This window comes from Dipodomys spectabilis, unplaced genomic scaffold, assembly GCF_019054845.1.
Source record: "Dipodomys spectabilis isolate Male_0828 unplaced genomic scaffold, ASM1905484v1 ptg000067l, whole genome shotgun sequence".
NCBI lineage: Eukaryota > Metazoa > Chordata > Mammalia > Rodentia > Heteromyidae > Dipodomys > Dipodomys spectabilis.
Window position 1 is genome coordinate 3,579,109 of NW_024870744.1, and position 24,686 is coordinate 3,603,794.

At 45.9% G+C, this 24,686-nt stretch overlaps 1 protein-coding gene across 1 annotated transcript in view; it reads right to left on the reverse strand.

Moving 5' to 3' along the window:
• The window catches only part of Fnbp1 (formin binding protein 1), a 114,834-nt gene that overhangs the window by 47,765 nt on the left and 42,383 nt on the right, over positions 1-24,686 (reverse strand). Inside the window, 3 exon segments of the mRNA XM_042680957.1 lie at positions 2,737-2,884; positions 4,140-4,196; positions 16,002-16,117. Of these exon segments, the coding sequence (XP_042536891.1) occupies positions 2,737-2,884; positions 4,140-4,196; positions 16,002-16,117 (321 nt within the window).

Consider the following 24,686-nt stretch of genomic DNA (forward strand, 5'->3'; position numbering starts at 1 on the left):
AGGGACAGGGTATGTGCTCTGAGTGTGAAAGGGTTCAATCCCTAGCACCAAAAAGGAAACAAAAAATGTTCCTACCAGGTACTGGTAGCTCAGGCCTGTAAACCTAGCTACTCAGCAGGCTGAGATCTGAGGTTTGAGATTCAAAGCCAGCCCAGGCAGGAAAGTCCACGAGACTTTTATCTCCAATTAATCAGCAAAAAGCCAGAGTAAAAATATGCCTCAAGTGGTAGAGTGCCAGCTTATCAAAAAAGCTCAGGGATAGCATCCAGGCCCTGAGTTTAAGCCCTAGTACCACCACCACCAGCCACTACTACAAAGGAAAAAGAGGAAGAAATAAAGCAAGTAAGAAGTGAAGGGAAATAGACTGGAGAGGGGTGAGTTTTAATGGGGTGGAGAGACAAAGCAACATTCAGTGAGGAGCAAGCCCTGCTGATATATGCAAAAGGCTTCCAAGGAGAGTAAAGTCAGTGCAAAGGCCCTGAGGCCTGCACACAAGCGGGCCTGGGCCTGACCACGTAAGTAAGGAGAGGAATTTGGAGTAAAAGGGGAGACCAGGTTCTGAGAGCCTCCCAGCCTATGACTCACTCCAGAAGCAGAGTCTGTACTTCCACCAAGGTAAAAGCAGTTTTTGTTTAGGGAGTTGGCTATAAGGGTGGAGAAGCTCAGTGGAGAGATATAACACATCAATCAGAGTGAAAAACAGGAAGGAGATAGAAACCTTCTCTAAAGCAAGGGAAGTTCAGAACCAGGGAAGCCCTTTAATACTGGGTTTGGGTGTACTGTACCGTTATACTAGGTCTTGTGCTTCACTGGAAATAGCCCACTTCCTTTCTGTCTCATAAACTAAAGACTAGCTCCTTTAAGGAATGGACTGGCAGACATGGTCATCAAATTTCAGGCCCTAGTGCCAGGTTTCTTAATCTAGGCACTAGGGATCACAAACCCTACCCCCCCACCCCTACCCCCCACCCCCCCACAGCCCCCTGGTTCTGGGGATTGAACTCAGGGCCTGGGCCCTCTCTCTGAGCTTTAGTGTGCAAGGCTAAGGCTTTACCACTGGAGTCATACCTCCATTTCTGGCTTTTTGTGGTAATTGGTAGAGTCTCACAGACTTTTCTGCCTGGGATGGCTTCAAACTGTGATCCTCAGATCTCAGCCTCCTGAGCAGGTAAAATTACAGGTGTGAGCCACTGACACCTGGCCAAGGGATGTTGATCCAGGTAATTCCCTGCTGTGTAGGACCAGCCCATGCATTGTGGGAAGTTTAACAGCTCCCCTGGCCCTTCTGCTCCCAGGCATGGGGGGGGGGGGCTCCCCAATGCAGTCACTCAGACAACCAAAAATGTCCTAGCTCTGAACACATGTGGCTGTGATGAGTCTGAATCCCTTGATGAGAACCAGGGCCTGCAGTGTGAATGAGTAAAAACTCACCACCGAGAAGCCAGCACCATGGCTCACGCTTGTAAGCCTAGCTACTAAGGAGACTGAGATCTGACGATTGTAGTTTGAAGCCAGTTCCAGTAGAAATGTCTGTGAGACCCTTATCTCCAATTAACCACCAAAAAGCCCTAAGTGGAGGTATGACTTGAATAGTAGAGCACCAGCCTTGACTGAAAAAGCTAAGGGACAGGGCTCAGACCCTGAGTTTAAGCCCCAGAACAAGCATCACCTCAAAAAAAAATTGCATGGGACTTTTTTTCTTTTTATGAGAGGGGTGGTGATGATGATTGAAATAAGGACCTGCTGGGCGCTGGTGGCTCACGCCTGTCATCCTAGCTCCTCAGTGCCCCAGGCCCAGAGTTCAAGCCCCGAGACCAACCAAAAGAAAAGTGACTTGGCATATGCAATGTGAACTAATCAATAGACATATGCTTTGTACTGGAATGACTCTCTATGCAGCAGGTCCTCCTTCCTCTCTCTCTCTCTTTCTCTCTGTCTCTCTCCTTCCTTCCTTCCTTCCTTCCTTCCTTCCTTCCTTCCTTTCTTTTTCTCTCTTTCTTTCTTTCTTTCTTTCTTTCTTTCTTTCTTTCTTTCTTTCTTTCTTTCTTTCTTTCTTTCTTTCTTTCTTTCTTTCTACTCTGGGTGCTGTCTCTCAACTCTTCACTCAAAGCTTGTGCTCTCCCATTTGAGCCACAGCACTACTTCCGGTTTTCTGGTGATTTATTGGAGATAAGAGTCTCATGGACTTTCCTGCCTGGGCTGGCTTTGAACTGTGATTCTCAGATCTCAGCCTCCTGAGTACCTAGGACTACAGGTGTGAGCCACTGGCGCCTGGCCCAAGTCACTTTTTTGTGTCTTAGATTCCTCCAGAAAGGTTCATCCTGTGGGGCCTGCAGTGGGTTTCAGTATCTGGGAAATACTTACTTATTTGTCAGTCATGGGGCTTGAACTCAGGGCCTGGGTGCTGACCCTGAGCTTTTTCACTCAAGGTTAGCACTCTATCACTTTGAGCCACAGCGCCACTCCCAGTTTTCTGGTGATTAATTGGAGATAAGTGTCTCGTGGACTTTTCTTTCCTGGGCTGCCTTCAAATTGAGATCCTCAGATCTCAGTCTCCTGAGTGATTAGAATCCTGAGCCACCAGCATCTGGTTGGAGACCTCGATTTATATGTAAAGATCAAGAAGCACTGTTCAATTCTGGGCCTGGGTCACTGGCTGGAGTCTCAAAGTGGGACCCACTACCTAACGAGCATCTGGACCGCGGTTCGGAAGCCAACGATACAATGGGGGTTTACCGATTTCCTCTCCTGCTTCAGCTCCTGGACGTAGCGGGCCAGGTCCACAGTGATCTGGGATGTCATGTTCTCAGAGATGACCTCGTGTTGCCCAGCATAGTCGCTCATCTCGTTCAGGGTGGAAAGGAAGGCCTTGCATGCCGTGTACCTGCAGACATAGCACAGAGCACCACCGGTGAGGCCACATCCCGCCTCCCACCTCCCAGGGCTCCACACCGGGAAACCTTAATTAATCTTGGGTTAACCAGTGCTGCCCCCAAGGGGGCCCTGATTTGAGATGGCTCAGAGTTAATCACAACAGAAACATTTTCCTTTCTGTGAAACTGAATCGCTCCAGGACTGCAAGTCAGCTTTGCTGCTACCCAGGCCCTGCTACTTATAGGTGTGCTGTGTGCACAGACACGGGGAATGCTAGAATCAAAGCCAAACGCAATGGGGCTGGGAAGGTGGCTCAGTGGTAGAATGCTTGCTTTGCATGCATGAGGCCCTAGGTTCGATTCCTCAGCACCACATAAATAGGAGAAGAAAAAAAAAGCCAAACGCAACACTTCCAGGCTCTCCTGTGAAGATGACTTAATTGCTAACAGAGTTCCTGGGTGAGAGAGTAGTATGACAGGAACTCCCAATGCAAAACTCTGCAATGAGGCCAAGGCTGTGACCTGTGAGCTGTGGTCTTAGGATTGTTGTTCGAAGCCAGCCTAGGCAGGAAAGCCCCTGAGATGCTGATCTCCAATTAATCACCAAAAAGCCAGAAGTGGAACTATGGCTCAAGTAATAGAATGCTAGCCTTGAACAAAAATGCTAAGGTACAGTGCCCAGGCCCTGAGTTCAAGCCCCAGGACCTGAACAAAACCAAAAATACCTTCTAGAATGTGTATTGCATACTTTCTGCATGCATATGTCTAGGTCACATTCTAAAACTTTTTCCTGACTACTTTAACAGAAACAATCTGGAATCCATCTACTGGCTGAGTATAAGTTAACCAAATATGCTTTTATAGCTCTTCTTCTCCCCTGATTTAGAAATAGGCATAAAGAGAAATAGGGGAATGCAAGTAAGAGAGAGAGAGAGAGAGAGAGAGAGTTGGCACAGGAACTTGAACTGAAGGCCTTATGCTTGCCTACTCTACAAGTTTACTCGGCTGGCCCTCTACCACTTAAGCCATGTCTCTCCTCTGGCTTTTTGCTGATTATTATAGAGATGGAGTCTCTCTCTTGAACTCTTGCGCCTAGGCTGTCTTCAAACTCTGATCCTTGAATCTCAGCCTCCTGAGTAGCTAGTATTATAATCTCATGTTATAGATAACCATTTCTATCATCAGATACACATTTCTCCTGAATCCTCAGAATCACCCTCAAAGGTACAAGTTACATTATCACACAGTTATCAATGATAAACATACTTGTATTCTTCCTCCTCCTTTGAGTTCTTTTTCGGTTGGTATTTCTTCGAAAGATTCCTAAAATAAAAATGCAGAGAGACCATTTTATTTAGAAAGGTAACTGAGAAATCAAGAATGCAAGATGACATTAGTGCTGTGGTTTACAAATTAAACACACACATACACACAAAACAACAACAATAACAGCAAAAATACACAACAAAGTGTCCGCAGCTGAAATCCGTTCATTTCCCCCATTCTTTCCACAAGCAGGAAGGTGTTCCAGTCATGTTCTCCTGTCCTATCTTATAGAGCAAAAGAGGGCAGAGCCCATGTCCTAGGACCTGACCTCTGATTAAATCATCAGAGAACACAGACCACGCGTAAATCAGCAGCTTTTATTTGTACCACTGACCAGAGAACTATTTTTCTTCCCAGGCCACCATTTCCTCGTGGTCATCCATTGTCATTATTGTCCCAAATGCAAAGAAAACTGCATCCAAAGGTTAATGTTAAAAACCAAAGTGCCCGTTGGGCACCAGTGGCTTGTGCCTGTAATCCTTTACTCCGAAAGCCGACATCTGAGGATCAAGTTCAAAGCCAACCTGGTCAGGAAAGTCAGTGAGACTCTTATCTCCAAGAAACTACCAAAAAAATAAAAAACAACCAGAAGTGGAGCTGTGGTTCAAGCTCTAGAGCCCTAACCTTGAAGGAAGAAGCTTATGGAGAGCGCCCACGTTGAGCTCAAGCCCCAGGAGTGGCACATGTGTATGAACGTGCGTGCCAGAAGCACCCAAGGGCCCGTTTCTGAGGCTCTGTGGCTGCTCTTCTGAAGTGGTAGCAAGGACGGCCCTGGTGAGTGCTCCCTAAACGTTCACGCTGAGCCATCCCAGTCCACCGGGACGGCTTGTAACCTGTCCGACAGGTTACAGTGTGAACTGACAGCCCTTGCTAAGCTCAGCTCAGCTGCCGGCTAGGAATCCGCACTTTGGCACCCGTCAGCATGCACCAAAACTTAAGAGCTAAGTAAGCCTGGGAAAAAACCAACAAAAACAATCTCTTCATTCTGTGCTGTTTCTCATGGGTCCTGACCTTCGGCTGGAGTTAGTTCATGTCACAGGAAGCTGAGTAAGGAGGGGGAGAGGGACTCCTCACCCTCCTCACCCTCCCCTTCTTCCTCTCCCTCCTCACCCACTTCCTTCTTCCTTCCCTACTGCTATTCCTCTTCCACAGTGGGTACGGCGATGACGTCACACGTTCCTTTCACCACATTGTCCAACTCCCTCTCACCCCTCCCCCCCGCCCCTACAGATTTGCCTAGAAAACTATATGGTGACACATTTGCCATTTAGATCAGGGCACATTTTACAGAACAAGTGAAAGGAGACGTTACTGCCTGAGACTTGCTAGGGAAAGAGGGGCCACGTGCTCCACCAGCATGACGTCAGCCCCTTCCCTGTCTGTGCGGGAGCCTGTTCATCCAGTTCCTCAGCTGTAGGCCCGAGGGGGCACGAGGACACAATCTCTATTGTCCCTTCTGCTTTCAAAATCCCAAGGGAAGATAGGACACCCATGAAGATGTCCACTCTGCATAAAATGAAGATGTTAGACATGGTAGCTTAAAAATGATCAGGCCAGCGGGGCACTGGTGGCTAATGCCTTGTAATCCTAGCTACTCAGCAGGGTGAGATCTGAGGATCGCAGTTGGAAGCCAGCTGGGGCAAGAAAGGCAGTAAGACTCTTAACTCCAATAAACGATTCAGAAAAAGCCAGACGTGACACTATGGCTCAAGTGGTAAAGTGCTAGCCCTGAGTACAAAGAAGCTCAGGAACAGAGTCCAGGCCGAATTCAAGCTCCAGGATTGGCAAAAAAGAAAAGAAAAGAAAAAGAAATCAGTGGACAGAATAGTTTCCATGTGTCCTGTGAGCATGTGCAAATACACAAGCAACGGCCTTGTGGGTGCTGGCATCCAGATGCAAAGAATGTACAGAACAGATGCAAGGTTTTCATAAAGTATATGCCTTAGAGGAGAAAAGTAAAACAAAAACAAGTATGTTGGTAAAAGTATCAGGGACAAGGGAGCATCTTCAAAGCAGAAGACAATGTAATTGGTAGATTCTTTCATGTGTGTGTTCTGGTCCTGGGACTTGAACTGAGAGCCTAGGACTGTCTTTACTCAAGGCTGGTGCTCTGCCACTTGAGCCACAGCTCCACTTCCAGCTTTTTGCTGGTTAATTGAAGATCAATCTCCTGAATTTACTACCTGGGCTGGTTTTAAACCCTAATCTTTAGATCTCAGCCTCTTAAGCAGCTTGCATGAGGTACAAGAGCCACCAGCTCACGGCTGATAAGATTCTTTCCTCAGTGTCTTTATTACATAAGAAATAATGGAGTTCTGGAAAAGCCCAGTGGCTATGTCTGAGGTATTTGAGTGTTTGGTTTTAAACACTAGCCGTTATTTGTGTTAATTATACCTTGCAAATTGAAAATACCACTTCTAAATTCACATCTCACCATAAAAAGGCTTTCAAAACTACTATTTGAAAGATTTATTTAAATCCACATTTCCTTGTAGCTTCTGTTCCTTACTTAGCAGTCATAAAAAAAAAAAAATCATTTAAATGTTACATAGAGTTGATGGAAACCCAGCTTAAACAGATGTAGGTAAACAGGGACTCTTTGCCTGGCAGTACTAGAGACTGAGCTCAAGGACTCCTGCTCACTACTCGAACACTCTACTACTGTGCCACAGCCCACTCTTTTTGCTTTCCATTTTTCTTTCAGATAGGGTCTTGTGCTTTTCTCCTAGGCAGGCTTTGGGCTCCAATTCTTCCTACCTCTCCTTCCTGAGCAGCTAAGATGATAGGCACATACCACCATGGCCCCAAACAGACCCTCTTTAGAGTTCCCTTTTACTACAAATCTAAACAGGATTACAGGTCAGTCCGGAGTGATACTCTGTTAAGACCATTAAATTCTGATGAATGAGGCCACTTGGATAATGCTTGGGTAGGGAACATTTAAGTGGTATTCTAAACAGCACTGATAAATAATTCACTGCATAAATATCAGCAGAAACTCAAAAGCTAAAGAGATCTAGAGATGAACTTCATATCTAAGAATTCTTCTCTCCATGACCACTACAAAGAAGACCAACTTCCTACCCTCCTTCCTTCTCTCTCTCCTTCCTTCCTTTCTTTCTTTCTTCCTTCCTTTCTTTCTTTCTCTCTCTCTTTCTTTCTCTCTCTCTTCTTTCTTTCCTTTCTTTTGTTCTTTCTTGCCAGTTCCGGGGCTTAAACTCTGGACCTGGGCACTGTCCCTGAGCTTCTTTTGCTCAAGGCTAGTACTCTACCACTTGAGCCACAGCACCACTTCCAGCTTTTCCTGTGTATGTGGTACTGAGGAATCGAATGCAATGCTTCATGCATGGGAGGCAAGCATTCTACCACTAACCACATTCCCAGTCCAAAAGATCACTTTTCTATTCTGGTGCCTGGGGACAGGCTTCCTGGCTCCATCTTAATATTTTCAAAATACTCAGGGAAATAAGACACACCACCACCACCACCACCACCACCACTACCACCACCATCATCATCATCACCACCATCATCATCATCACCACCATCATCATCATCACCACCATCATCATCACCACCATCATCATCATCACCATCATCATCATCATCATCATCATCATCATCACCACCATCATCATCATCATCATCATCATCATCATCACCACCACCATCATCATCATCATCACCATCATCATCATCATCATCATCATCACCATCATCATCATCACCACCATCATCACCACCATCATCACCACCATCATCACCATCATCATCATCATCATCATCATCACCACCATCATCACCATCATCATCATCATCATCATCATCACCACCATCATCATCATCATCACCATCATCATCATCATCATCACCACCATCATCATCATCATCACCACCACCATCATCATCATCACCACCATCATCATCATCACCACCATCATCATCATCATCACCACCACCACCATCATCATCATCATCATCATCATCATCATCACCACCATCATCACCACCACCATCATCATCATCATCATCATCATCATCATCATCATCACCATCATCATCACCATCATCATCATCATCATCATCATCACCACCACCACCATCATCATCATCACCATCATCATCATCACCATCATCATCATCATCATCATCATCACCATCACCACCATCACCATCATCATCATCATCATCATCATCATCATCATCATCACCATCATCATCATCATCACCATCATCATCATCACCATCATCATCATCATCATCACCATCATCATCATCATCATCATCATCACCACCACCACCATCATCATCATCATCATCATCATCATCATCATCATCATCATCATCATCATCATCACCATCATCATCATCATCATGATATTTTGGGGAATCTGAGAACCAAATGTGCTCTGTGCTCAGCCTGCTCTTCAGGCTGACCAATAAGGGAGGAGGAAAGTATATATCCTTGAACAGGATGCAGGATCTAGACCTAGCTAGTCCTAAAGCTACCAGGAGGCTCTCAATGATGAGATACTTGGGCCTTGCTCTGGACCTTCTGTGGAGGGAAGGTCAGGGTGGAAGCCCAGGGATATCTGGGGGGGGGGGGGTTCTTATTCCCCCCCCCAAAGCTCACTACAGATTTCTGGATAGAGATGGCATAATAAAGTTCAAGATGAAAGTAGTACTTCCCCAGCAACAAGAGGTATAAAACAAAAGCTAGGGTGACATTTTCATAACGGAAAAATTTTTATAGGCAAATGAAGTTTCCACACTCTGGAGGGGGCGGGACAGAGAACTCTGGGGCAGCTGAGGGTGGGCACTGACCCCACCCTGGTGGCCACAGCAAGGAGAGGGAGCCGGTCAGGCTTAATCCAGTCAGCACCAGCCCGAGAGTGGGCAGACACTCAGGAAATCAGACAGGAAGGCGGATTCTGTGAAGTGGGCGGGGCAGGGCTCTCACTGGACTTCCGCTCTCCAGGCACCGCCCCAATCAGGGATTATACAGGAGCTCAACACCTCTTCCTCTGCCGGGGTCAACCTGCAGCAGACCCTTCACAGCATAGCAGGGACCCAGCTGCCTCTCTGTCCCCCACACTTCCATATCTCCAAGGAACATGGACAATTCAATTTCAGCCTCAAAAGGAGCTCAGAGGGAAAGAAACGCCAGAGGAACCCAAGGAGGAAGGAAGCCAGAAAGGGACATGCATCTACAAGCCTTCAGCACAAACAGGGGCAGGAGTGTGCCCCAGAGCTTTACACCCTTACCTCATTAGGACCCCTCAACAACCTCAGGGGCTAGGGTTATTCTCCACACGTTCCAATAAGAAGGATGAAGCACAGAGAGTAATTTGTCCCCAATCATACTGCTAGTAAGTGTAAGAACCAGGATGACAAGCCAGGCATGGTAGCTCATGCCTATAATCACAGATATATGGGAGCAAAGGTCCGAAGGATGGAGCTGAAGACCAGCTAGGCTGAACTCAATCAGTAAATTGGGTGTTGTAGCATATAGGAGGCTAACAATAGGAGAATCTCAATCTGAGACTGGCCTCTAGGAAAAAACGTGAGCCCCTAACTGAATAAAGCAAAAAAAAAAGAAAAAAGAAAAAAAGGAGGGGGTCTGGGGTGTAGTTTGAGTGGTAGAGTACCTGCCTAAGAAACTTAAGGACCTGGATTCAAATTCTAATATTTCCATTTAAGGGGAAAAAAGCACTAGGATTCCATCCCAGGCATGGGACTTTAGCATCTGAACTCAGCCATATCACCAAACTGCCCAAATTAAAAAAATATAAGCAAGGTGAAAAGATCTGGCATGTAATACAGGAGAAAAGAAGGAAGGAAGGAAGGAAAGGAGGAGAGGAAAGAGAAAAGGTGATGAGATACCCAACCTGAAAGAAAACATATAAGAGAAACAAGCAAATCAAACTCATATATTTTATGTTCTAGACAAATTTAAGAAAAACATAAGATCCCAATAAATCACAAACTGTGAGACCACAGAATAAACTAGAAGCTAAGGTAATGAATTTAGGACTAAGCCACACCGCTATAGAACTAATGAATGAATCCGGCTTTATCAAACGTGATATAGGAAAGGGGGAGATGCTGTCCTGTAAACAAGAGGTTTCTGAAAACTGCAGGATAAGATGTGGGGAGCAGCGGGGTCTCAGAAGTTGGCACCCCATGGATGGAGCAGAAAAGTCAGCTGTGAGGGGAGAGTCCCTCAGACTGGAATCTGCATAGGAAAGAGCTCAAAAACAAAACACAAAACAAAACAAAAACCCCGAGATGGTCCCACCCCCTGGCGGAGACTGGACAAAATATCAAATTGTGGAGTTGAACAAAAAAATTCTTGGCATAGTTACTTCCAAAGAAGCGAAGTCGCCCACAACGAAAAAAATCTGGGTGGTCCCACATATTCCTACCCATGCAACGCAGTGACAGGGTTTGGAGAGAAAAAAAAAATATGCCTAGATACAGCCCAGACTGGGCTGATCCCACGCAGGGGCGTTCATAAGGAAGAACATAAGCCGAACCAGGCCCTGGGCCTCAGTGGCTCACGCCTGTCATCCTAGCTACTCAGGAGGCTAAGAGCTGAGGATCAGTTTGAAGTCAGCCTGGGAAACAAAGTGTGTGAGCCTTATCTACAATTTACCAGTAAAGAAGAAGAAGAAGAAAAAGCGCTGTGGCTCAAATGGTAAAGCAATAGCTTTGGGTGAAAAAGCAAAGCAACAGTATGAGTTCAAGCCCAAAGTATGGGTAGCATGAAATGGATGAAGAAGGAACACAGGGCTGGGAATGTGGCTTAGGGGTAGAATGCTTGCCTAGCATGCATGAGGCCCTGGGTTTGATTCCTTGGTACCACATAAACAAAAAAATAAATAAATAAATAGAAATATTTAAAAATAAAAAAGGAACACAGAACTAGCCTAACTAGAAGAATTCCACCCAATCCCCCACAAATGAGCAGAAAGGAGTCCGGCATAATACATGTTCAAATACAGAACAAAGTTCAGTTCAACCGTGGAGTGACAGAGCCAAACCACAAAAACCAATTACAACAGAGAACAAAACAGGTAAATATTATTTTTGTTGTATTATCAGCAGTGAGTCTATTGAGCCTGGGAAAGACTGCAACATGGATTTTTTTTTCTCTTTTATTTCAGTACTGAGGTTTGAACTCAGGGCCCCACTCTTCTTGCTAGGCAGCTGACAACATGGAACTTATTATTATTATTAATCATCATTATGTGGCTAGCCAGTACAAAGATGTTACAATTCCATGTATTAAGGTATGAATACATCTCTCTTGATCAATCCTTCCATGGCTCTCCCCCATTTCCCCTCATGCCTACCTTTAGAAAAAACAACCTGTTTTTCATAATCTTTTTGATAAGAATGGTAAGGTTAGCATGTCTCATACAGTTGAAATGCCTATAAATTTATTACTACACACACACTGTATTTATGAAATACGTTTAAAAAACTGACTTCTACCTTGTTGCTACTGATATACAATGAGCTTCAATTAAAAAAATAGACCAGCACCTGAAGGGCTCATTTAAAAAGTACAAAAAGAAGCCATTCATCCAAATTAACAGAAATACAAACAGAAACCCGGATTGGCTGACCAATTTCTTTAAAATTAATTATTTATTTTTTGGTCGGTCGTGGGTCTTGAACCCTGGGCCTGGGCGCTGTCCCTCAGCTCTTCAGCTCAAGGCTAGCACTCTACCACTTAAGCCACAGCACCACTTCCGGGCTGGCTTTGAACAGTGAGCCTCAGATCTCAGCCTCCTGAGTAGCTAGGATGACAGGCGTGAGCCACCTGCGCCCGGCGACTGAGCCATTTTTATGGATGAGATTGACAAAGGTCAGAGTTTGATTCCCAGAGGCCCATTGGGGGCGGGGCCGAGTCGGTGGGTGGGACTACAAGAGGGCGGGGGCGGAGGTAGGCGGGGCCTGGCGGACGGGGGCGGGGCCTGGCGGGCAGGGGCGGGGCCTGCGCTGTGGAGAGCGGGAAGGAGGAGCGCCCAGCACCGCCCAGTATCTCAGGCTCCAGTACTCAATCCCAGAGAGGCTGGCGGAGAGTTTTATTCAAGGTCACTCAGCACAACTGTGGTCACTGTTGCAAACAATTGGAAACAATCAGAACATCCATCAGTCCAAGAAGTGCTGTAAAGCTGAGAAAAGGAAATCTCCCGGATGCAGAAAAGCAAGGGCAAGCGGAACTCCCCGGAGTAGGAAATAAACTCGCCTGTCCGCTTGGGTGTGCCCACACCTGTCCCCAGGGCACACGCCACGCCACCAACATCACCTGTCCCCAGGGAAGCTGCACTGCACACCTTTGCCAAGTCTGCTTTCTCTCTTTCCTTTAGAGACTGGATCTCACTATGTAGGCCAGGCTGGCCTAGAACCCTCTCTCTTTGTCCGTGATGGGGCTTGAACTCAGGGCCTGGACAATGTCCCTGGGCTTTTTCATGTAAAGCCACAGAGCCACTTCCACTTTTCTGGTGGTTAGTTGGAGATAGATAAGGAGTTTTGCAGACTTTTCCTGCCGGGGCTGTGAGCCTCAGATCTCAGCCTCTTGAGTAGCTAGGATTATAGGCATGAGCCACCGGCCCTGGCTGGCCTACAACTCTCAATCCTCCTGACTCAGTCTTCTGAGTACTGAGAAAAACAGACCAGTGCCACCATACCCAGCTTGGGATTAAAAATCATGACATTATATAGCCACACAAATTCTTTCTTTTTTTTCTTGGTGATAGTATGGATTGGGGCTTGAACTCAGGATCTGGGTTCTGTCCCTGAGGTTTTGTACTCAAGGCTATCACTCTCCCACTTCTGGCTCTTTGCTGGCTAACTGAAGATCAGTGATTAGAGTCTATGATCTCAAGTCTCCTGAGGAGCTGGGATTACAGGTGTGAGGTGTGAGCCACCAGCACATGGCTAGGTGCTATTTATTTATTTTGATCGTTGCAATTTTGTTTTTGCTTATTCTCCCAGGAGGAAGCTGAAGCAATGCACACTGAATTCCACTGGGGGGGTCATAGGGATGTTGACCAGTTGGCTACAAACTTTCAGATAGATAGCAGGAATTCGTGAAGAAATCTATTGTACTACATGGTGATTGTAGCTAATAACAATGTGGCATAGACTTGGAAATTGCTGAGAGTAGATTAAGCGTTCCCACCATGCACAAAGAAAAGAAAAGCGAAAAGAAAAGAGTAAAGGATGTGAAGTGCATTTATGGGCTGGACTTAGCCACTAGACATAGTATACATTTCAAACCATACATGCTAAATATGTAAAAAATGAAGGGCAGGAGGAGGGATGGTCTAAGCTGTAGAGCACTTGCTTAGCAAGTGCAAAGCCCTGATTTCAAACCTCATTCCCAGCCGGGTGCTGGTGGCTCACACCTGTAATCCTAGCTATTCAGGAGGCTGAGACCTGAGGATCACGGTTCAAAGCCAGCCCAGGCAGGAAAAGTCCGTGAGACTCTTATATCCAATAAACCACTCAGGAAGCCGGAAGTGGTGCTGTGGCTTAAGTGGTAGAGCGCTAGCCTTGAGCTGAAGAGCTGAGGGACAGAGCCCAGGCCCATAGTTCAAGCCCCACGACAGGAAAACAAAAAAACAAAAAACTCATTCCCACCTCGAATGTATATCCTACAAAATATGAAGGATGAGGGAAGGGGAGGGGAGGGATGGGCAAGAATGTTGAAAGGAGTGACATTAATCAAGACAGACTGCATTCATAAACCGCTTTGTTAAATGGCAACTTCTCTGTACAACTACTTAAAGATAATAATAATTTTTTTAAAAAGAATAGAATGTTAGGAAGAGGATTCCAGGAGAAGAGGAGTGGGTGGCGGGATATTGGAGAACACGCTGGTGATCTCTATGGGGAGGAGCTGCCCTGGGTGAGGGGGGCGGGGGCGGGTAGGGTTGGGTTGGGGAGATGAGGGGAACCTGGGCCTTGCAGGATTTCAAGGACACTCACGTTAGAACTTTGGACTTCCTCAGAATAAAACAGGGAGTGGCTGAAATTTGGAACAGAGGGCAACTGTTCTTTGTAGAAAACAGGCAAACCAGTAGAAGACAAAGGTAGCATAGCCGGCCAGGACACTTGTAAGTCATCAAGGTAAGAGCAAGTAAAGCGGTGGGACTCTGGGTTGGTCTGGAGAGTGGGCCTGCTGGCTTCGCCCGGAGGCTTGCATGTGGAGTAAGAACAGGGGTACGAAAGACAGCACCATCCATCCAGAAAGGTATAGCCAAGGGGTGGCAGAAACATGGGCCCTGGGAGTTGGAATTTAGACCCAGGGCCTCATGCATCTTGGGAGCCCCCTCCCACCGAGGAGATTCTGAGCAAGCTGCTTCCAGAATTTAAAGGAGAGAGCTGGCGTGGAGATGCACAGCTGTGAGCATCTGCCACACAGGCCAGAGCTGCAGCCAGCAGGGCTCACAGAGAGCTGGGTGGCCTGGGCGCCAATGGCTCACGCCTGTCATCCTAGCTACTCAGGAGGATGACAACTGAGGATTGCAGTTTGAAGCCAGCCCCGGCAGGAAAGTCCATGAGACTCTGAGCTCCAATTAGTCACCAGAAAACCAGAAGCGACTCAAGTGTTAGAATGCCAGCCTTGAGCAAAAAAAAAAAAAGCTAAGGGACACTGCCCAGGTCCTGAGTTCAAGTCCCAGTACTGGCACCAATAAAAAATACATATGAGGAAAGACCGGGCTGGGGGAATGGCTTAGTGGTATCGGGCTTGGAGGCCAATGACCCCTTCCCCTGGCACCAACACCTAATGCATCTTACAACAGACCTCCACAGCAAAGGAGACGGTAGCCTCAGGCACCAGAAAAGAAAAACAGACAAGGAAAGTAAGTGGGTCCCTATGGGGAAATGGCAGAAAACAGTTCCTATGTTTCGTGGCTGAGCTATGCTATGACCCATTTCATATAAACAACTTGTTCTAAGTGCAATATTCCAATAATTTACACAGCATTCTTACTTTCTACTTTCAACACTACAAGTCTTAAAATGCTGGGAGACAAAGGCCACACGACACTAGAAACTGATCAGGATCCACTGCGTTAGAAAAATTATTCCATTGATTTTTCCCATTTAGTGACTTGTTATCTATAAATATTTTCCCTAGGTACCACTTAAACAAGTGAGCCTACATTCTTTCAATGACATATTGCATATGTTTGGATGAAAACTAAGTGTCTCACCAGCACAGTGGTTCATGCCTGTAATCCTAGCTACTCAGGGGGCTGAGATTTGTGAATCAAGGTTCAGAACTAGCCCAGGTAAGAATGTCTGTGGGACTCTGGTCTCCAATAAACCACCAAAAAGCTGGAAGTGGAGCCACAGTTCAAGTGGTAGAGTGCTAGCTTTGAGCAAAAAAGTTCAGCGACAGCACCCAGACCCTGTGTTAATGTCCCAGGACCAGCACAAAAACAAAAAACCTGAGCATAGGGCCTGGCTTGGTATATGGCTCAACAGTAGAGCATTTGCTTTCTATATAAAAGGTCCTGATTTCAACCTCAGCATTGCAAAACAAAATAACCAAACCATAACAAAACCTGAGCTTAAATGCAATGGCTTGGTATTTTGTTTATACTGTTTCTGGAAAATTCATTTTCTATGTTAAACCCAGCTATTCCTATTATAATATGACCTTACATAGAACTGGAAATATTTAAGATTAGGCATTTTTATACAATAAAAGGAGAGTATAAATGACCTTTATATACAGTGTAGTTATAACACATACCACCTTTTTCAGTACCAACTTACCTGAGTTGCTTTGCATAGCTGAGTTCAATCTCAGTCCTTTCCTTTACAAATTTGATGTATTTTTCAAGAATATCAATTCCCCACTGCGTGTGTTTTTCTAGGTTGTCAAACTGATCCTGTTTTAAAAAAAAGGGAGAGAGACGGTTTATAGACTTTGTGATAAATGTATTTTCAATGAACAATTCTCTTCATCGTGCATCTCTACATAGAAAGCACTGCTAATATTTTCCATGATTATATTCAGATGCCTTTTTATGGAGAGTTTAAATCAACATTACCAAATTTGGTTTAAAGACTGCCCAAAGTGTTGAACTTAGACCCACACTTCCTATGCTTTTGAGAAACACATTTTGGAGCTATAACTAACCTTTCAGTGCAGAAAATTACTTTCTTAAATATCAAACACTGACAGGTAGAGTGTGTGTACGGACACACAGACATACACACAACAGCTGTCTGAATTTGGAGTAAGAAAGTAGGAGAAGCTGGGCACCGGTGGCTCACGCCTGTAATCCTAGCTACTCAGAGGCTGAGATCTGAGGATCGCAGTTCAAAGCCAGCCTGGGCAGAAAAGTCTGTGAGACTCCTAGCTCCAATTACTTAGCAGAGAGTCAGAAGTAGGCTGTGACTCTAATGGTAGAGATAACCTTGAGTAAAAAAGCCAAGTGAAAGCCGGGCAGCAGTGGCTTATGCCTAACTACTCACTCAAGAGGCTGAGATCTGAGGATCATAGTTCAAAGCCAGCCCAGGCAGCAAAGTCTGTGAGATTCCTATCTCCAATAAACCACCAGGAAACTGGAAGTGGCGCAGTGGTTCAAGTGGTAGAGCTCTAGTCTTTTTTGTTTTGTTTTGGGTCCGGTCCTGGGGTCTGAACTCTGGGCCTGGGCGCTGTCCCTCAGCTCTTCAGCTCAAGGATAGCGCTCTACCACGTGAGCCACAGCACCACTTCTGGCTTTTATCTTTTTGCTTATGTGGTGTTGAGGAATTGAACCCAGGGCCTCAGGCATGCAAGGCAAGCGTTCTACCACTGAGCCACCTTCCCAGCCCTAGAGCTCCAGTCTTGAGCTGAAGAGCTGAGGGACAGTGCCCAGGCCCAGAGTTCAAGCCCCATGACACACACACAGCCACGGGATTGTGTAAGGCTCTGACTACAAGCCCTGTACAGGCACAAGCACACATGCATGTGCACACACACACATACACACAGAGAAAGAATTATAAAATTCTTTCATTAAATGAAAAAAAGAACACATGTGGACTTCATTCACTCAGACATACAGGGATCACACACAATTAGCCAGAAACAGCATTTGGGGCCAGGGAACCAGAATGCACAGAGTTCTGGAAGCTTCCATCTGGAAGAATGCGAGGGGCCAGCATGCCAGCCACTGCCACTGCCAAGGCATGGAGCTGTGTGGGCCAGGGTGGACCTGTGCCCTGAACGCCAGTGGACCACAGGGAGGAGGGTAAGAGGGGGAGGGGAGTAGAGACAGTGCAGATGTCCATCATCCGGGGCTGGACTGCACAGCCAAGGAGCTGGGAGGGGAGGGGCAGCCAGTCCTCTCAGGACAAGGTCCTCCTGGTCAGGAAATGGGAACGGGAGGGGGAGGGGAGACATCCGGGTCCCACTTAAGTAGAATCAACTAGTCTGGGTGACTGATTACCTGGGAGAGGGAGGAGAGCTCCAGAGCAACTCAGGTTCTACATCCTGTGACTAGATACACAGTCCAGATAAGGAGGAGTCCCTGGGCTGTGTGTGTGTGTGTGTGTGTGTGTGTGTGTGTGTGTGTGTGTGTGTGTGTGTGTTGCCAATTAAATGTACTTTTTGACCACTGATGTGAAGATCTGGTGGGTCTGCCAGAGAGCTGGAAGCATAGAGCTATCCAGAGCTTCTGGAGCAGGGAGTGTGTGTGTGTGTGTGGGGGGGGGGGGGGGTGTTGGATCTGAGGCACAGCCAAGGATGAGAAGGGCAGAGAGCAGGGCAGCTCTGCAGAGAAGGCCTGGCTGGAGGCAGAGCCCAGGAAGCCGTGGACCTGAGCCACAGAGAGCATTAGCATATCACAGGGGTGAGAGTCTCCGGTGGGATGAAGATGCAGAGCGGCCTCCTGAGCGGAGGGGCCTGCCCGGCTGCCCGGCTTGCCCCGCTGCAGGCCCAGCTTCAGAGACCAGTTACAGGGACAACCACTACATAACTGACCATTGTGTTACTGTGCAGAACAGAATCTGCCTGTGTGTCACAGGGCAGCCATGGGAAGGCAGAGCCGGGAAGAGCCAGGGCCAGTGACATAAAGCCAGTGTTGAACACAAATGAGCGACTCACACGCATGAGCTGTGCACCTGTCTGTTCATGCCAAACTTGAGGTTCTTTCTGAAGCTACTTTACTGAGGTGTGATTAATGTCCACAGTGACAATAATCGATATGGTACTCAGTAGGCCTGAAATGACACACTTTCTAAGAGTCTCACAGATAGCCCTCAGCCTGCTGGGCATGTGGATTACCTAGTGTGATTCACTGGCACCATGCGGAAATTGTACATAGTTAGCAAGGCTTGGTGGTAAATTCCTATAGTCCCAGCACTCAGACGGCCCAGGCAGGAAGATGGCTTCAATTCAAGAGTTCGATACCAGCCTGGACAACATAGCAAGACCCCTCTTTCACAAGTGAATAAAACAAAACACATCTCTACCTATGTGATGTACATAACTTGATGACTCTGAGGTGCATGCCATCGCTCCCCTCTCCCCCTGTTGCTAAGTGTACATACCAACATTTAACAGTCAGGGGGCTGGAAATGTGGCTTAGTGGTAGAGTGCTAGCCTTGAGCAAAAAAAGCTCAGGGACAGTGGCCAGCCCAAGTTCAAGGGACTGGCAAAAAAAAAACAAAAATACAATTAGGCCTCTTCACACAATGTGTTTGTACACTACAGCATGCTGTTCATCCCTTTGCTTTGTAAATTCGGCGTACAGCTGAGGTCTAGCTTTGTGCTAAGGCCTGATTTTCCAGAGTAAAGTGTGAAGCAAATACATTTTCTACACAAGTCAAACTTGAGTGGTAAAGGTCACTGCTTCTCAAATATCAGGAAGCTTTTGGAAAAACCAACCCAAACCAAAAAAAAAAACAACAATTCTGCTGGGCACTGGTGGCTCACACCAGAGGCTAAGATCTGAGGATCACAGTTTAAAACCAGCTCAGGTGAAAATTCTGTGAGACTTTTTTTTTTTTGCAGTTGCTGTTGATCTTGGGGCTTGAACTTGGGGCCTAGGTGTTTTGCTGAAGGCTAGTGCTCTACCTCTTTGAGCCACATCACTACTTCTAGTTTTCTGGTGATAAGTCTCATGGACTTTCCTGCCCACACTGGCTTTGAACAGTGATCCTTAGATCTCAGCCTCTTAAATAGATAGGATTACAGATACCACTGTTTCAGCTCTGTAAGACTCTTTTTTAAAATTATTTATTTATTTATTTATTTTTTTGGGGGGGGGGTCCAGTTGTGGGCCTGAACACTGGGCCTGGGCGCTGTCCCTCATCTCTTCACCTCAAGGCTAGTGCTCTACCACTTGAGCCACAGTGCCACTTCTGGCTTTTTTCTTTTTGCTTATGTGGTGCTGAGGAATCAAACCCAGGGCCTTAGGCATGCAAGGCAAGCGCTTTACCACTGAGCCACCTTCCCAGCCCCTCTGTAAGAGTCTTATCTCCAATTAACCACCAAGAAGCTAGAAGTAGAGCTGTGGCTGAAGTGGTAGAGTGTTAGCCTTGGGTGAAAAAGCTAAAGTACAAGTGTCCAGATCTTACAGATATAATAATAATAACTTCAATATTACTCCATCAAGGCCCACAGAATAGCCAGGGAAACAACTTAGGAATCCCAGTCTCCTGTGCTAAAATGTTTCTCTAACGGAAAATAATCCCTGTAAGATGCTTATCTTTGTATCTTTGGCTCAAGTGATACAGCTCTAGTCTTGAGCTGAAGAGCTGAGGGACAGCGCCCAGGCCCAGAGTTCAAATGCCATGACCGACAAAAAAAAATTTTTTTAAATATATAAAATAAGTGAGGAAGAAATATGTAAAGTTCTCCTTGATTCTTGGTTCTCAATAACAGCTTCCACAAAGACCTAGATTCCGTTTCCAGAACCGGCCGCTCAGGACCATGATTTATTTATGTTATCTCTGCAACAAGGGCTGTTGAACAAATTAAGAGTGTAAACAAGTCGCAGGTCTCCTCAGACTACTTGAGAGAACAAAAACACAAACAATTCAAGGGACTGGTACAAATCTTCCTGGTCTCTTTTTTTTTTTTTTTTTTTCTTTCTGGGTCCGGGGCCTGAACTCAGGACCTAGCTCTCCCTAGCTTTTTCCACTTAAGACTAGAGCTCTATCACTTGAGCCACACCACACTCCACTTCTAGCATTTTGCTGTTAACTGGAGATTAGAGTCTCACAGACCTTCTTGACTGGGCTGGCTTTGAACCATGAGCCTCAGATCTCTTCTTCCTTAGTAGCTGGGATTACAGGTGTATGCTACTGGGGCCCTACCTCACTGATGTGGTATCTTTTTTTTTTGGTCAGTTGTGGGGCTTGAACTCTGGGCCTGGGCACTGTCCCTCAGCTCTTCAGCTCAAGGCTAGTGCTCAACCACTTGAGCCACAGTGCTACTTCAGCTTTTTCTGCTCATGTGGTGCTGAGGAATTGAACCCAGGGCTTCATGTGTGCTAGGCAAGCATTCTACCACTGAGCCACCTTCCTAGCCCCTTGATGTGGTTTCTAATGGATCATGTTTGTTCAGGCTTTCTATTTCCTGCACCTCTGAGACCTAGGTTATTTTCAGTGCTACAGGTGCGAACTGAAAGCTCAAGCCTCACTCAGCTCTAGCTCCTGGATTCTATTTGCATTTCTCCCATTTATTACTTTGCAATTCTCTTTAACCACACTGTAAATAATGTGAAGCAACAACGTCTCATACCCTGGTTCTTAAAAAACGACCACAACAAAAACAAAACCCTTCTACATTCGAATTGAGTCCACTTTAAGGATTTCTGGCCTCTAGCCAACAATGTGTTTTCAATAAAGTGATGTGTATTCAAGACCATTCTGCAAGCTACACCAAAGTTCTTACCCAAACAGAGTCTAAAGAAGACAGAAGATCTTAATTCAAAAAGCCTTAAATAGTAGCAAATGAAACTTGCTGGCAACTACAATTTCATTCTTTTTCTGCAATATTAAGACATCACACTAAAACCCCACCCCGCCCCACCCTGCTCTTCCATATAACTTTATTTGGAGGGCAGGCACCACAGCCTGGGCTTTTATTGACAATAGCTAAAAGAAAATTCCAAACAGATGAAAAACTAATCAACCCACTTACATTCTTGACTAAAATGTGGAAAACCTAATGGGGGAGGGGAAAAAGCCCTCAAAATCTTAAAAAGGCTCAGTTTTTGAGCAAATATCATTAAGAGCCTTTAAAAAAAATCTTTGTTACCTTGGAAATGAGGCCATTATAAAAAAATGATTGCCTGACTGTTTATGACCCTGAAGATCCCACTGCCCCTTAAAAATCACAGAAGGGCTGGGCGCCGGTCATGAGGCTTGAACTCAGGGCCTGGGCACTGTCCCTGACCTTTTTTTGCTCAAGGCGAGTGCTCTACCACTTGAGCCACAGCACCACTTCCAGTTTTCTGTTGGTTAACTGGAGGTAAGAGTCTCCCAGACTAGCTGGGTGCTGGTGGCTCATGCCTGTAACCCTAGCTACTCAGGAGGCTGAGATCTGAGGCTAGCCCAGGCAGGAAAGTCCATGAGACTCCTTTTTTTTTTTTTTTGGTCGGTTGTGGGGCTTGAACTCTGGGCTTGGGCGCTGTTCTTCAGCTCTTCAGCTCAAGACAAGTGCTCTACCACTTGAGCCACAGTGCAACTTCCGGTTTTCTAGTGTTTTTTTGGAATAAGAGTCTCACGGACTTTCATGCCAGGGCTGGCTTTGAACCGTGATCCTCAGATCTCAGCCTCCTGAGAAGGTAGGATTACAGGTGTGAGCCACCGGCACCCAGCTTCATGAGACTCTTATCTCCAATGAACCACAAGAAAACTGGAAGTGTGCTTTGGCTCAAGTGGTAGAGCGCTAGCCTTGAGCTGAATAGTACAGGGACAGTGTCCAAGCCCAGAGTTCAAGCCCCATGACTGACCTAAATAAATAAATCTCAGAAGGCCTCAAAGAGATTTTGGATAAGTGGATTGGATCTAGTAAGTCTATAAGAAATTGAAAAGATGTATAAACCATCTTTAACTCATTTAATTAGAAAATAGTAAATACATGTTCATGTAAATTACATTCTTTTCAATTTTTTATTTTTTGCCAGTCCTGGGCTTAAAGTCAGAGTCTGGGCACTGTCCCTGGGCATTTTTTTGCTCAAGGCTAGCACTCACCCTTCTACTTGAGCCACAGTGCTACTTCTGGCTTTTTCTCTTTAAGTGGTACTGAGGAACTGAACTCAGGGCTTCATGCATGCAAGGCAGGCACTCTACCACTGAGCCACCTTCCCAACCTCTTTAAAAAAATTTTTTTGGTCCGTTATGGGGCTTGAACTCTGGGCCTGGGTGCTGTCCCTCAGCCCCAAGGCGAGTGCTCTACCTCTTAAGCCACAGCACCATTTCCAGTTTTCTGAGATAAGATCCTCAGGGACTTTTCTGCCTGGGGCTGGCTTTGAACCATGATCCTCAGATCTCAGTCTCCTGAGTAGATAGGATGACAGGGGTAAGCCACCGGCGCCCAGCCCAACCACTTTAAATATTTTAAGAACTGTACTTTCCAATACAAAATATTGGGGCAGAGTGGCACTATTTTTACATTTTTGCAAAACTGTTTAATGTCTGGCTTAGTGGAAGGCAGCTGGATCACCACAGATGCGTCAACATTCAATTTACTGCTCCTTACTTTGGTGTACATGAAAATATATTTCATACAGATACATAGTTAGAACACAGAGGAGTTCTTCAAGTCCCGCTTTATGGAAGATACTCTTCTTTGAGCCAGCATCAGTGGCTCATGTCTGTCATCCCAGCGGCTTAAGAAACTATGATCCAGAGGACTGAGGTTCAAAGCCAGCTCAGGCATCTGTAATTCACCCGCAAAAAGCCAGACTAGAGGCGTGGCTCAAGTAGTAGAATACTAGCAAGCAAGCTGAGCAAGCACTAGGGTCCTTGAGTTCAAGCCTAAGAAAGGAAGGAAAAGAGGAAGGGAGGGAGAGAGAGAGGGAGAGAGGGAAAGAAGGAAGGAAGGAAGAAAAGAAGGAAGAAAAGAAGGGAGAGAGAGGCAGAGGGAAGGAAGATACCCTTTTCTGATGCCTCAGCAAATCTCAATGAAATAGTGTCTGAAAGGCTTGTTCCTGTATGAAATGAAGTTTTCACATTGGTCACTCTACGAGGCAACCTGGTACTTTTACCTATGTGTGACTGTCCAACTTTCCTCCTGGTCCTTTAGAAGATATCACATCATTGTACATGCAGATCATCCACGCAGGACACATTCTTATGATAAAATAGTAACAAGCCCCCATATGCCTCTGTCATGGCCTCTCGTCTTTCCTGAGTCTATAAATATTTGGATGCTGTCATGCTTTTAGTGGAAATGCAAATCCTCCAAATTCTGACTTCGCTAGACGCCAGCCTGTTATCATTGGCCACAAGCACTTCACTTGTTTCCTTGAAGTGACAGTCTGCAGACACTCAAGAGTTTCTCAACTGCTCTTGTCTTGGAGGTAAAGCTCAGCATTGACAGCTCATGCCTGGAACCCTACTCAGGAGGATCACAGCTCAAAACCAGTCTTGACACATCGGCCAGATTTATCAATCTGCAAAACTCTTATGTCCCATTAACCAGTAAAAAGCTGAAAGTGGAGTAAGTAGGGTTCAAGTGGTAGAGCACCAGACTTGAGAGAAAAAAGCTCAGGGAAGGCACTCAGATGAGTTCAAACCCCAGTACTAGTTCATGCCCAAAACAAAACAAAACAATGAAAGGAGGGAGCACCAGTGGCTCACGCCTATAATTGTAGCTACTCAGGAGGCTGAGATTTGAGGATCCAGATTCAAAGCCAGACAGAGTAGGAAAGTCCACAAGACTCTTATTTCCAATCAATCACAGAAAAAGCTGGAAGTGGTGCTGTGGCTCAAGTGGTAGAGTGCTAGCCATGAGTAAAAAGGAACTTCAGGGACTGTGCCGAAGCCCAGAGTTCAAGCCTCAAGGCCAGCAAAAACAAAAACCCAAACAGCAGCAAAAATACAATGAAAGGGGTGACAGTGATCAAGATGCATTGTACTTATTTATAAACTGATTTGTTGAATGGCAACCCCTCTGTACAACTAGTTAACTATGGAAAGTTACACACACACACACACACACAGAGGAGCCATGTGATCAGCTAGCTAATTGGAACCAAGACTCAAACCATCTTCTGTATTCTGATGGACACAGTCCATGGAACCACAAACAATTCAAAGGTGAGATTTCATTAAATCAACAGTCTCCACTATTTCATCGAAGGCTTTTTTTTTTTTTTTTTTTTTTTTGGGTCCGGTTGTGGGGCCTGAACTCTGGGCCTGGGCGCTGTCCCTCAGCTCTTCAGCTCAAGGCTAGCGCTCTACCACTTGAGCCACAGCGCCACTTCTGGCTTTTTTTTTCTTTTTGCTTATGTG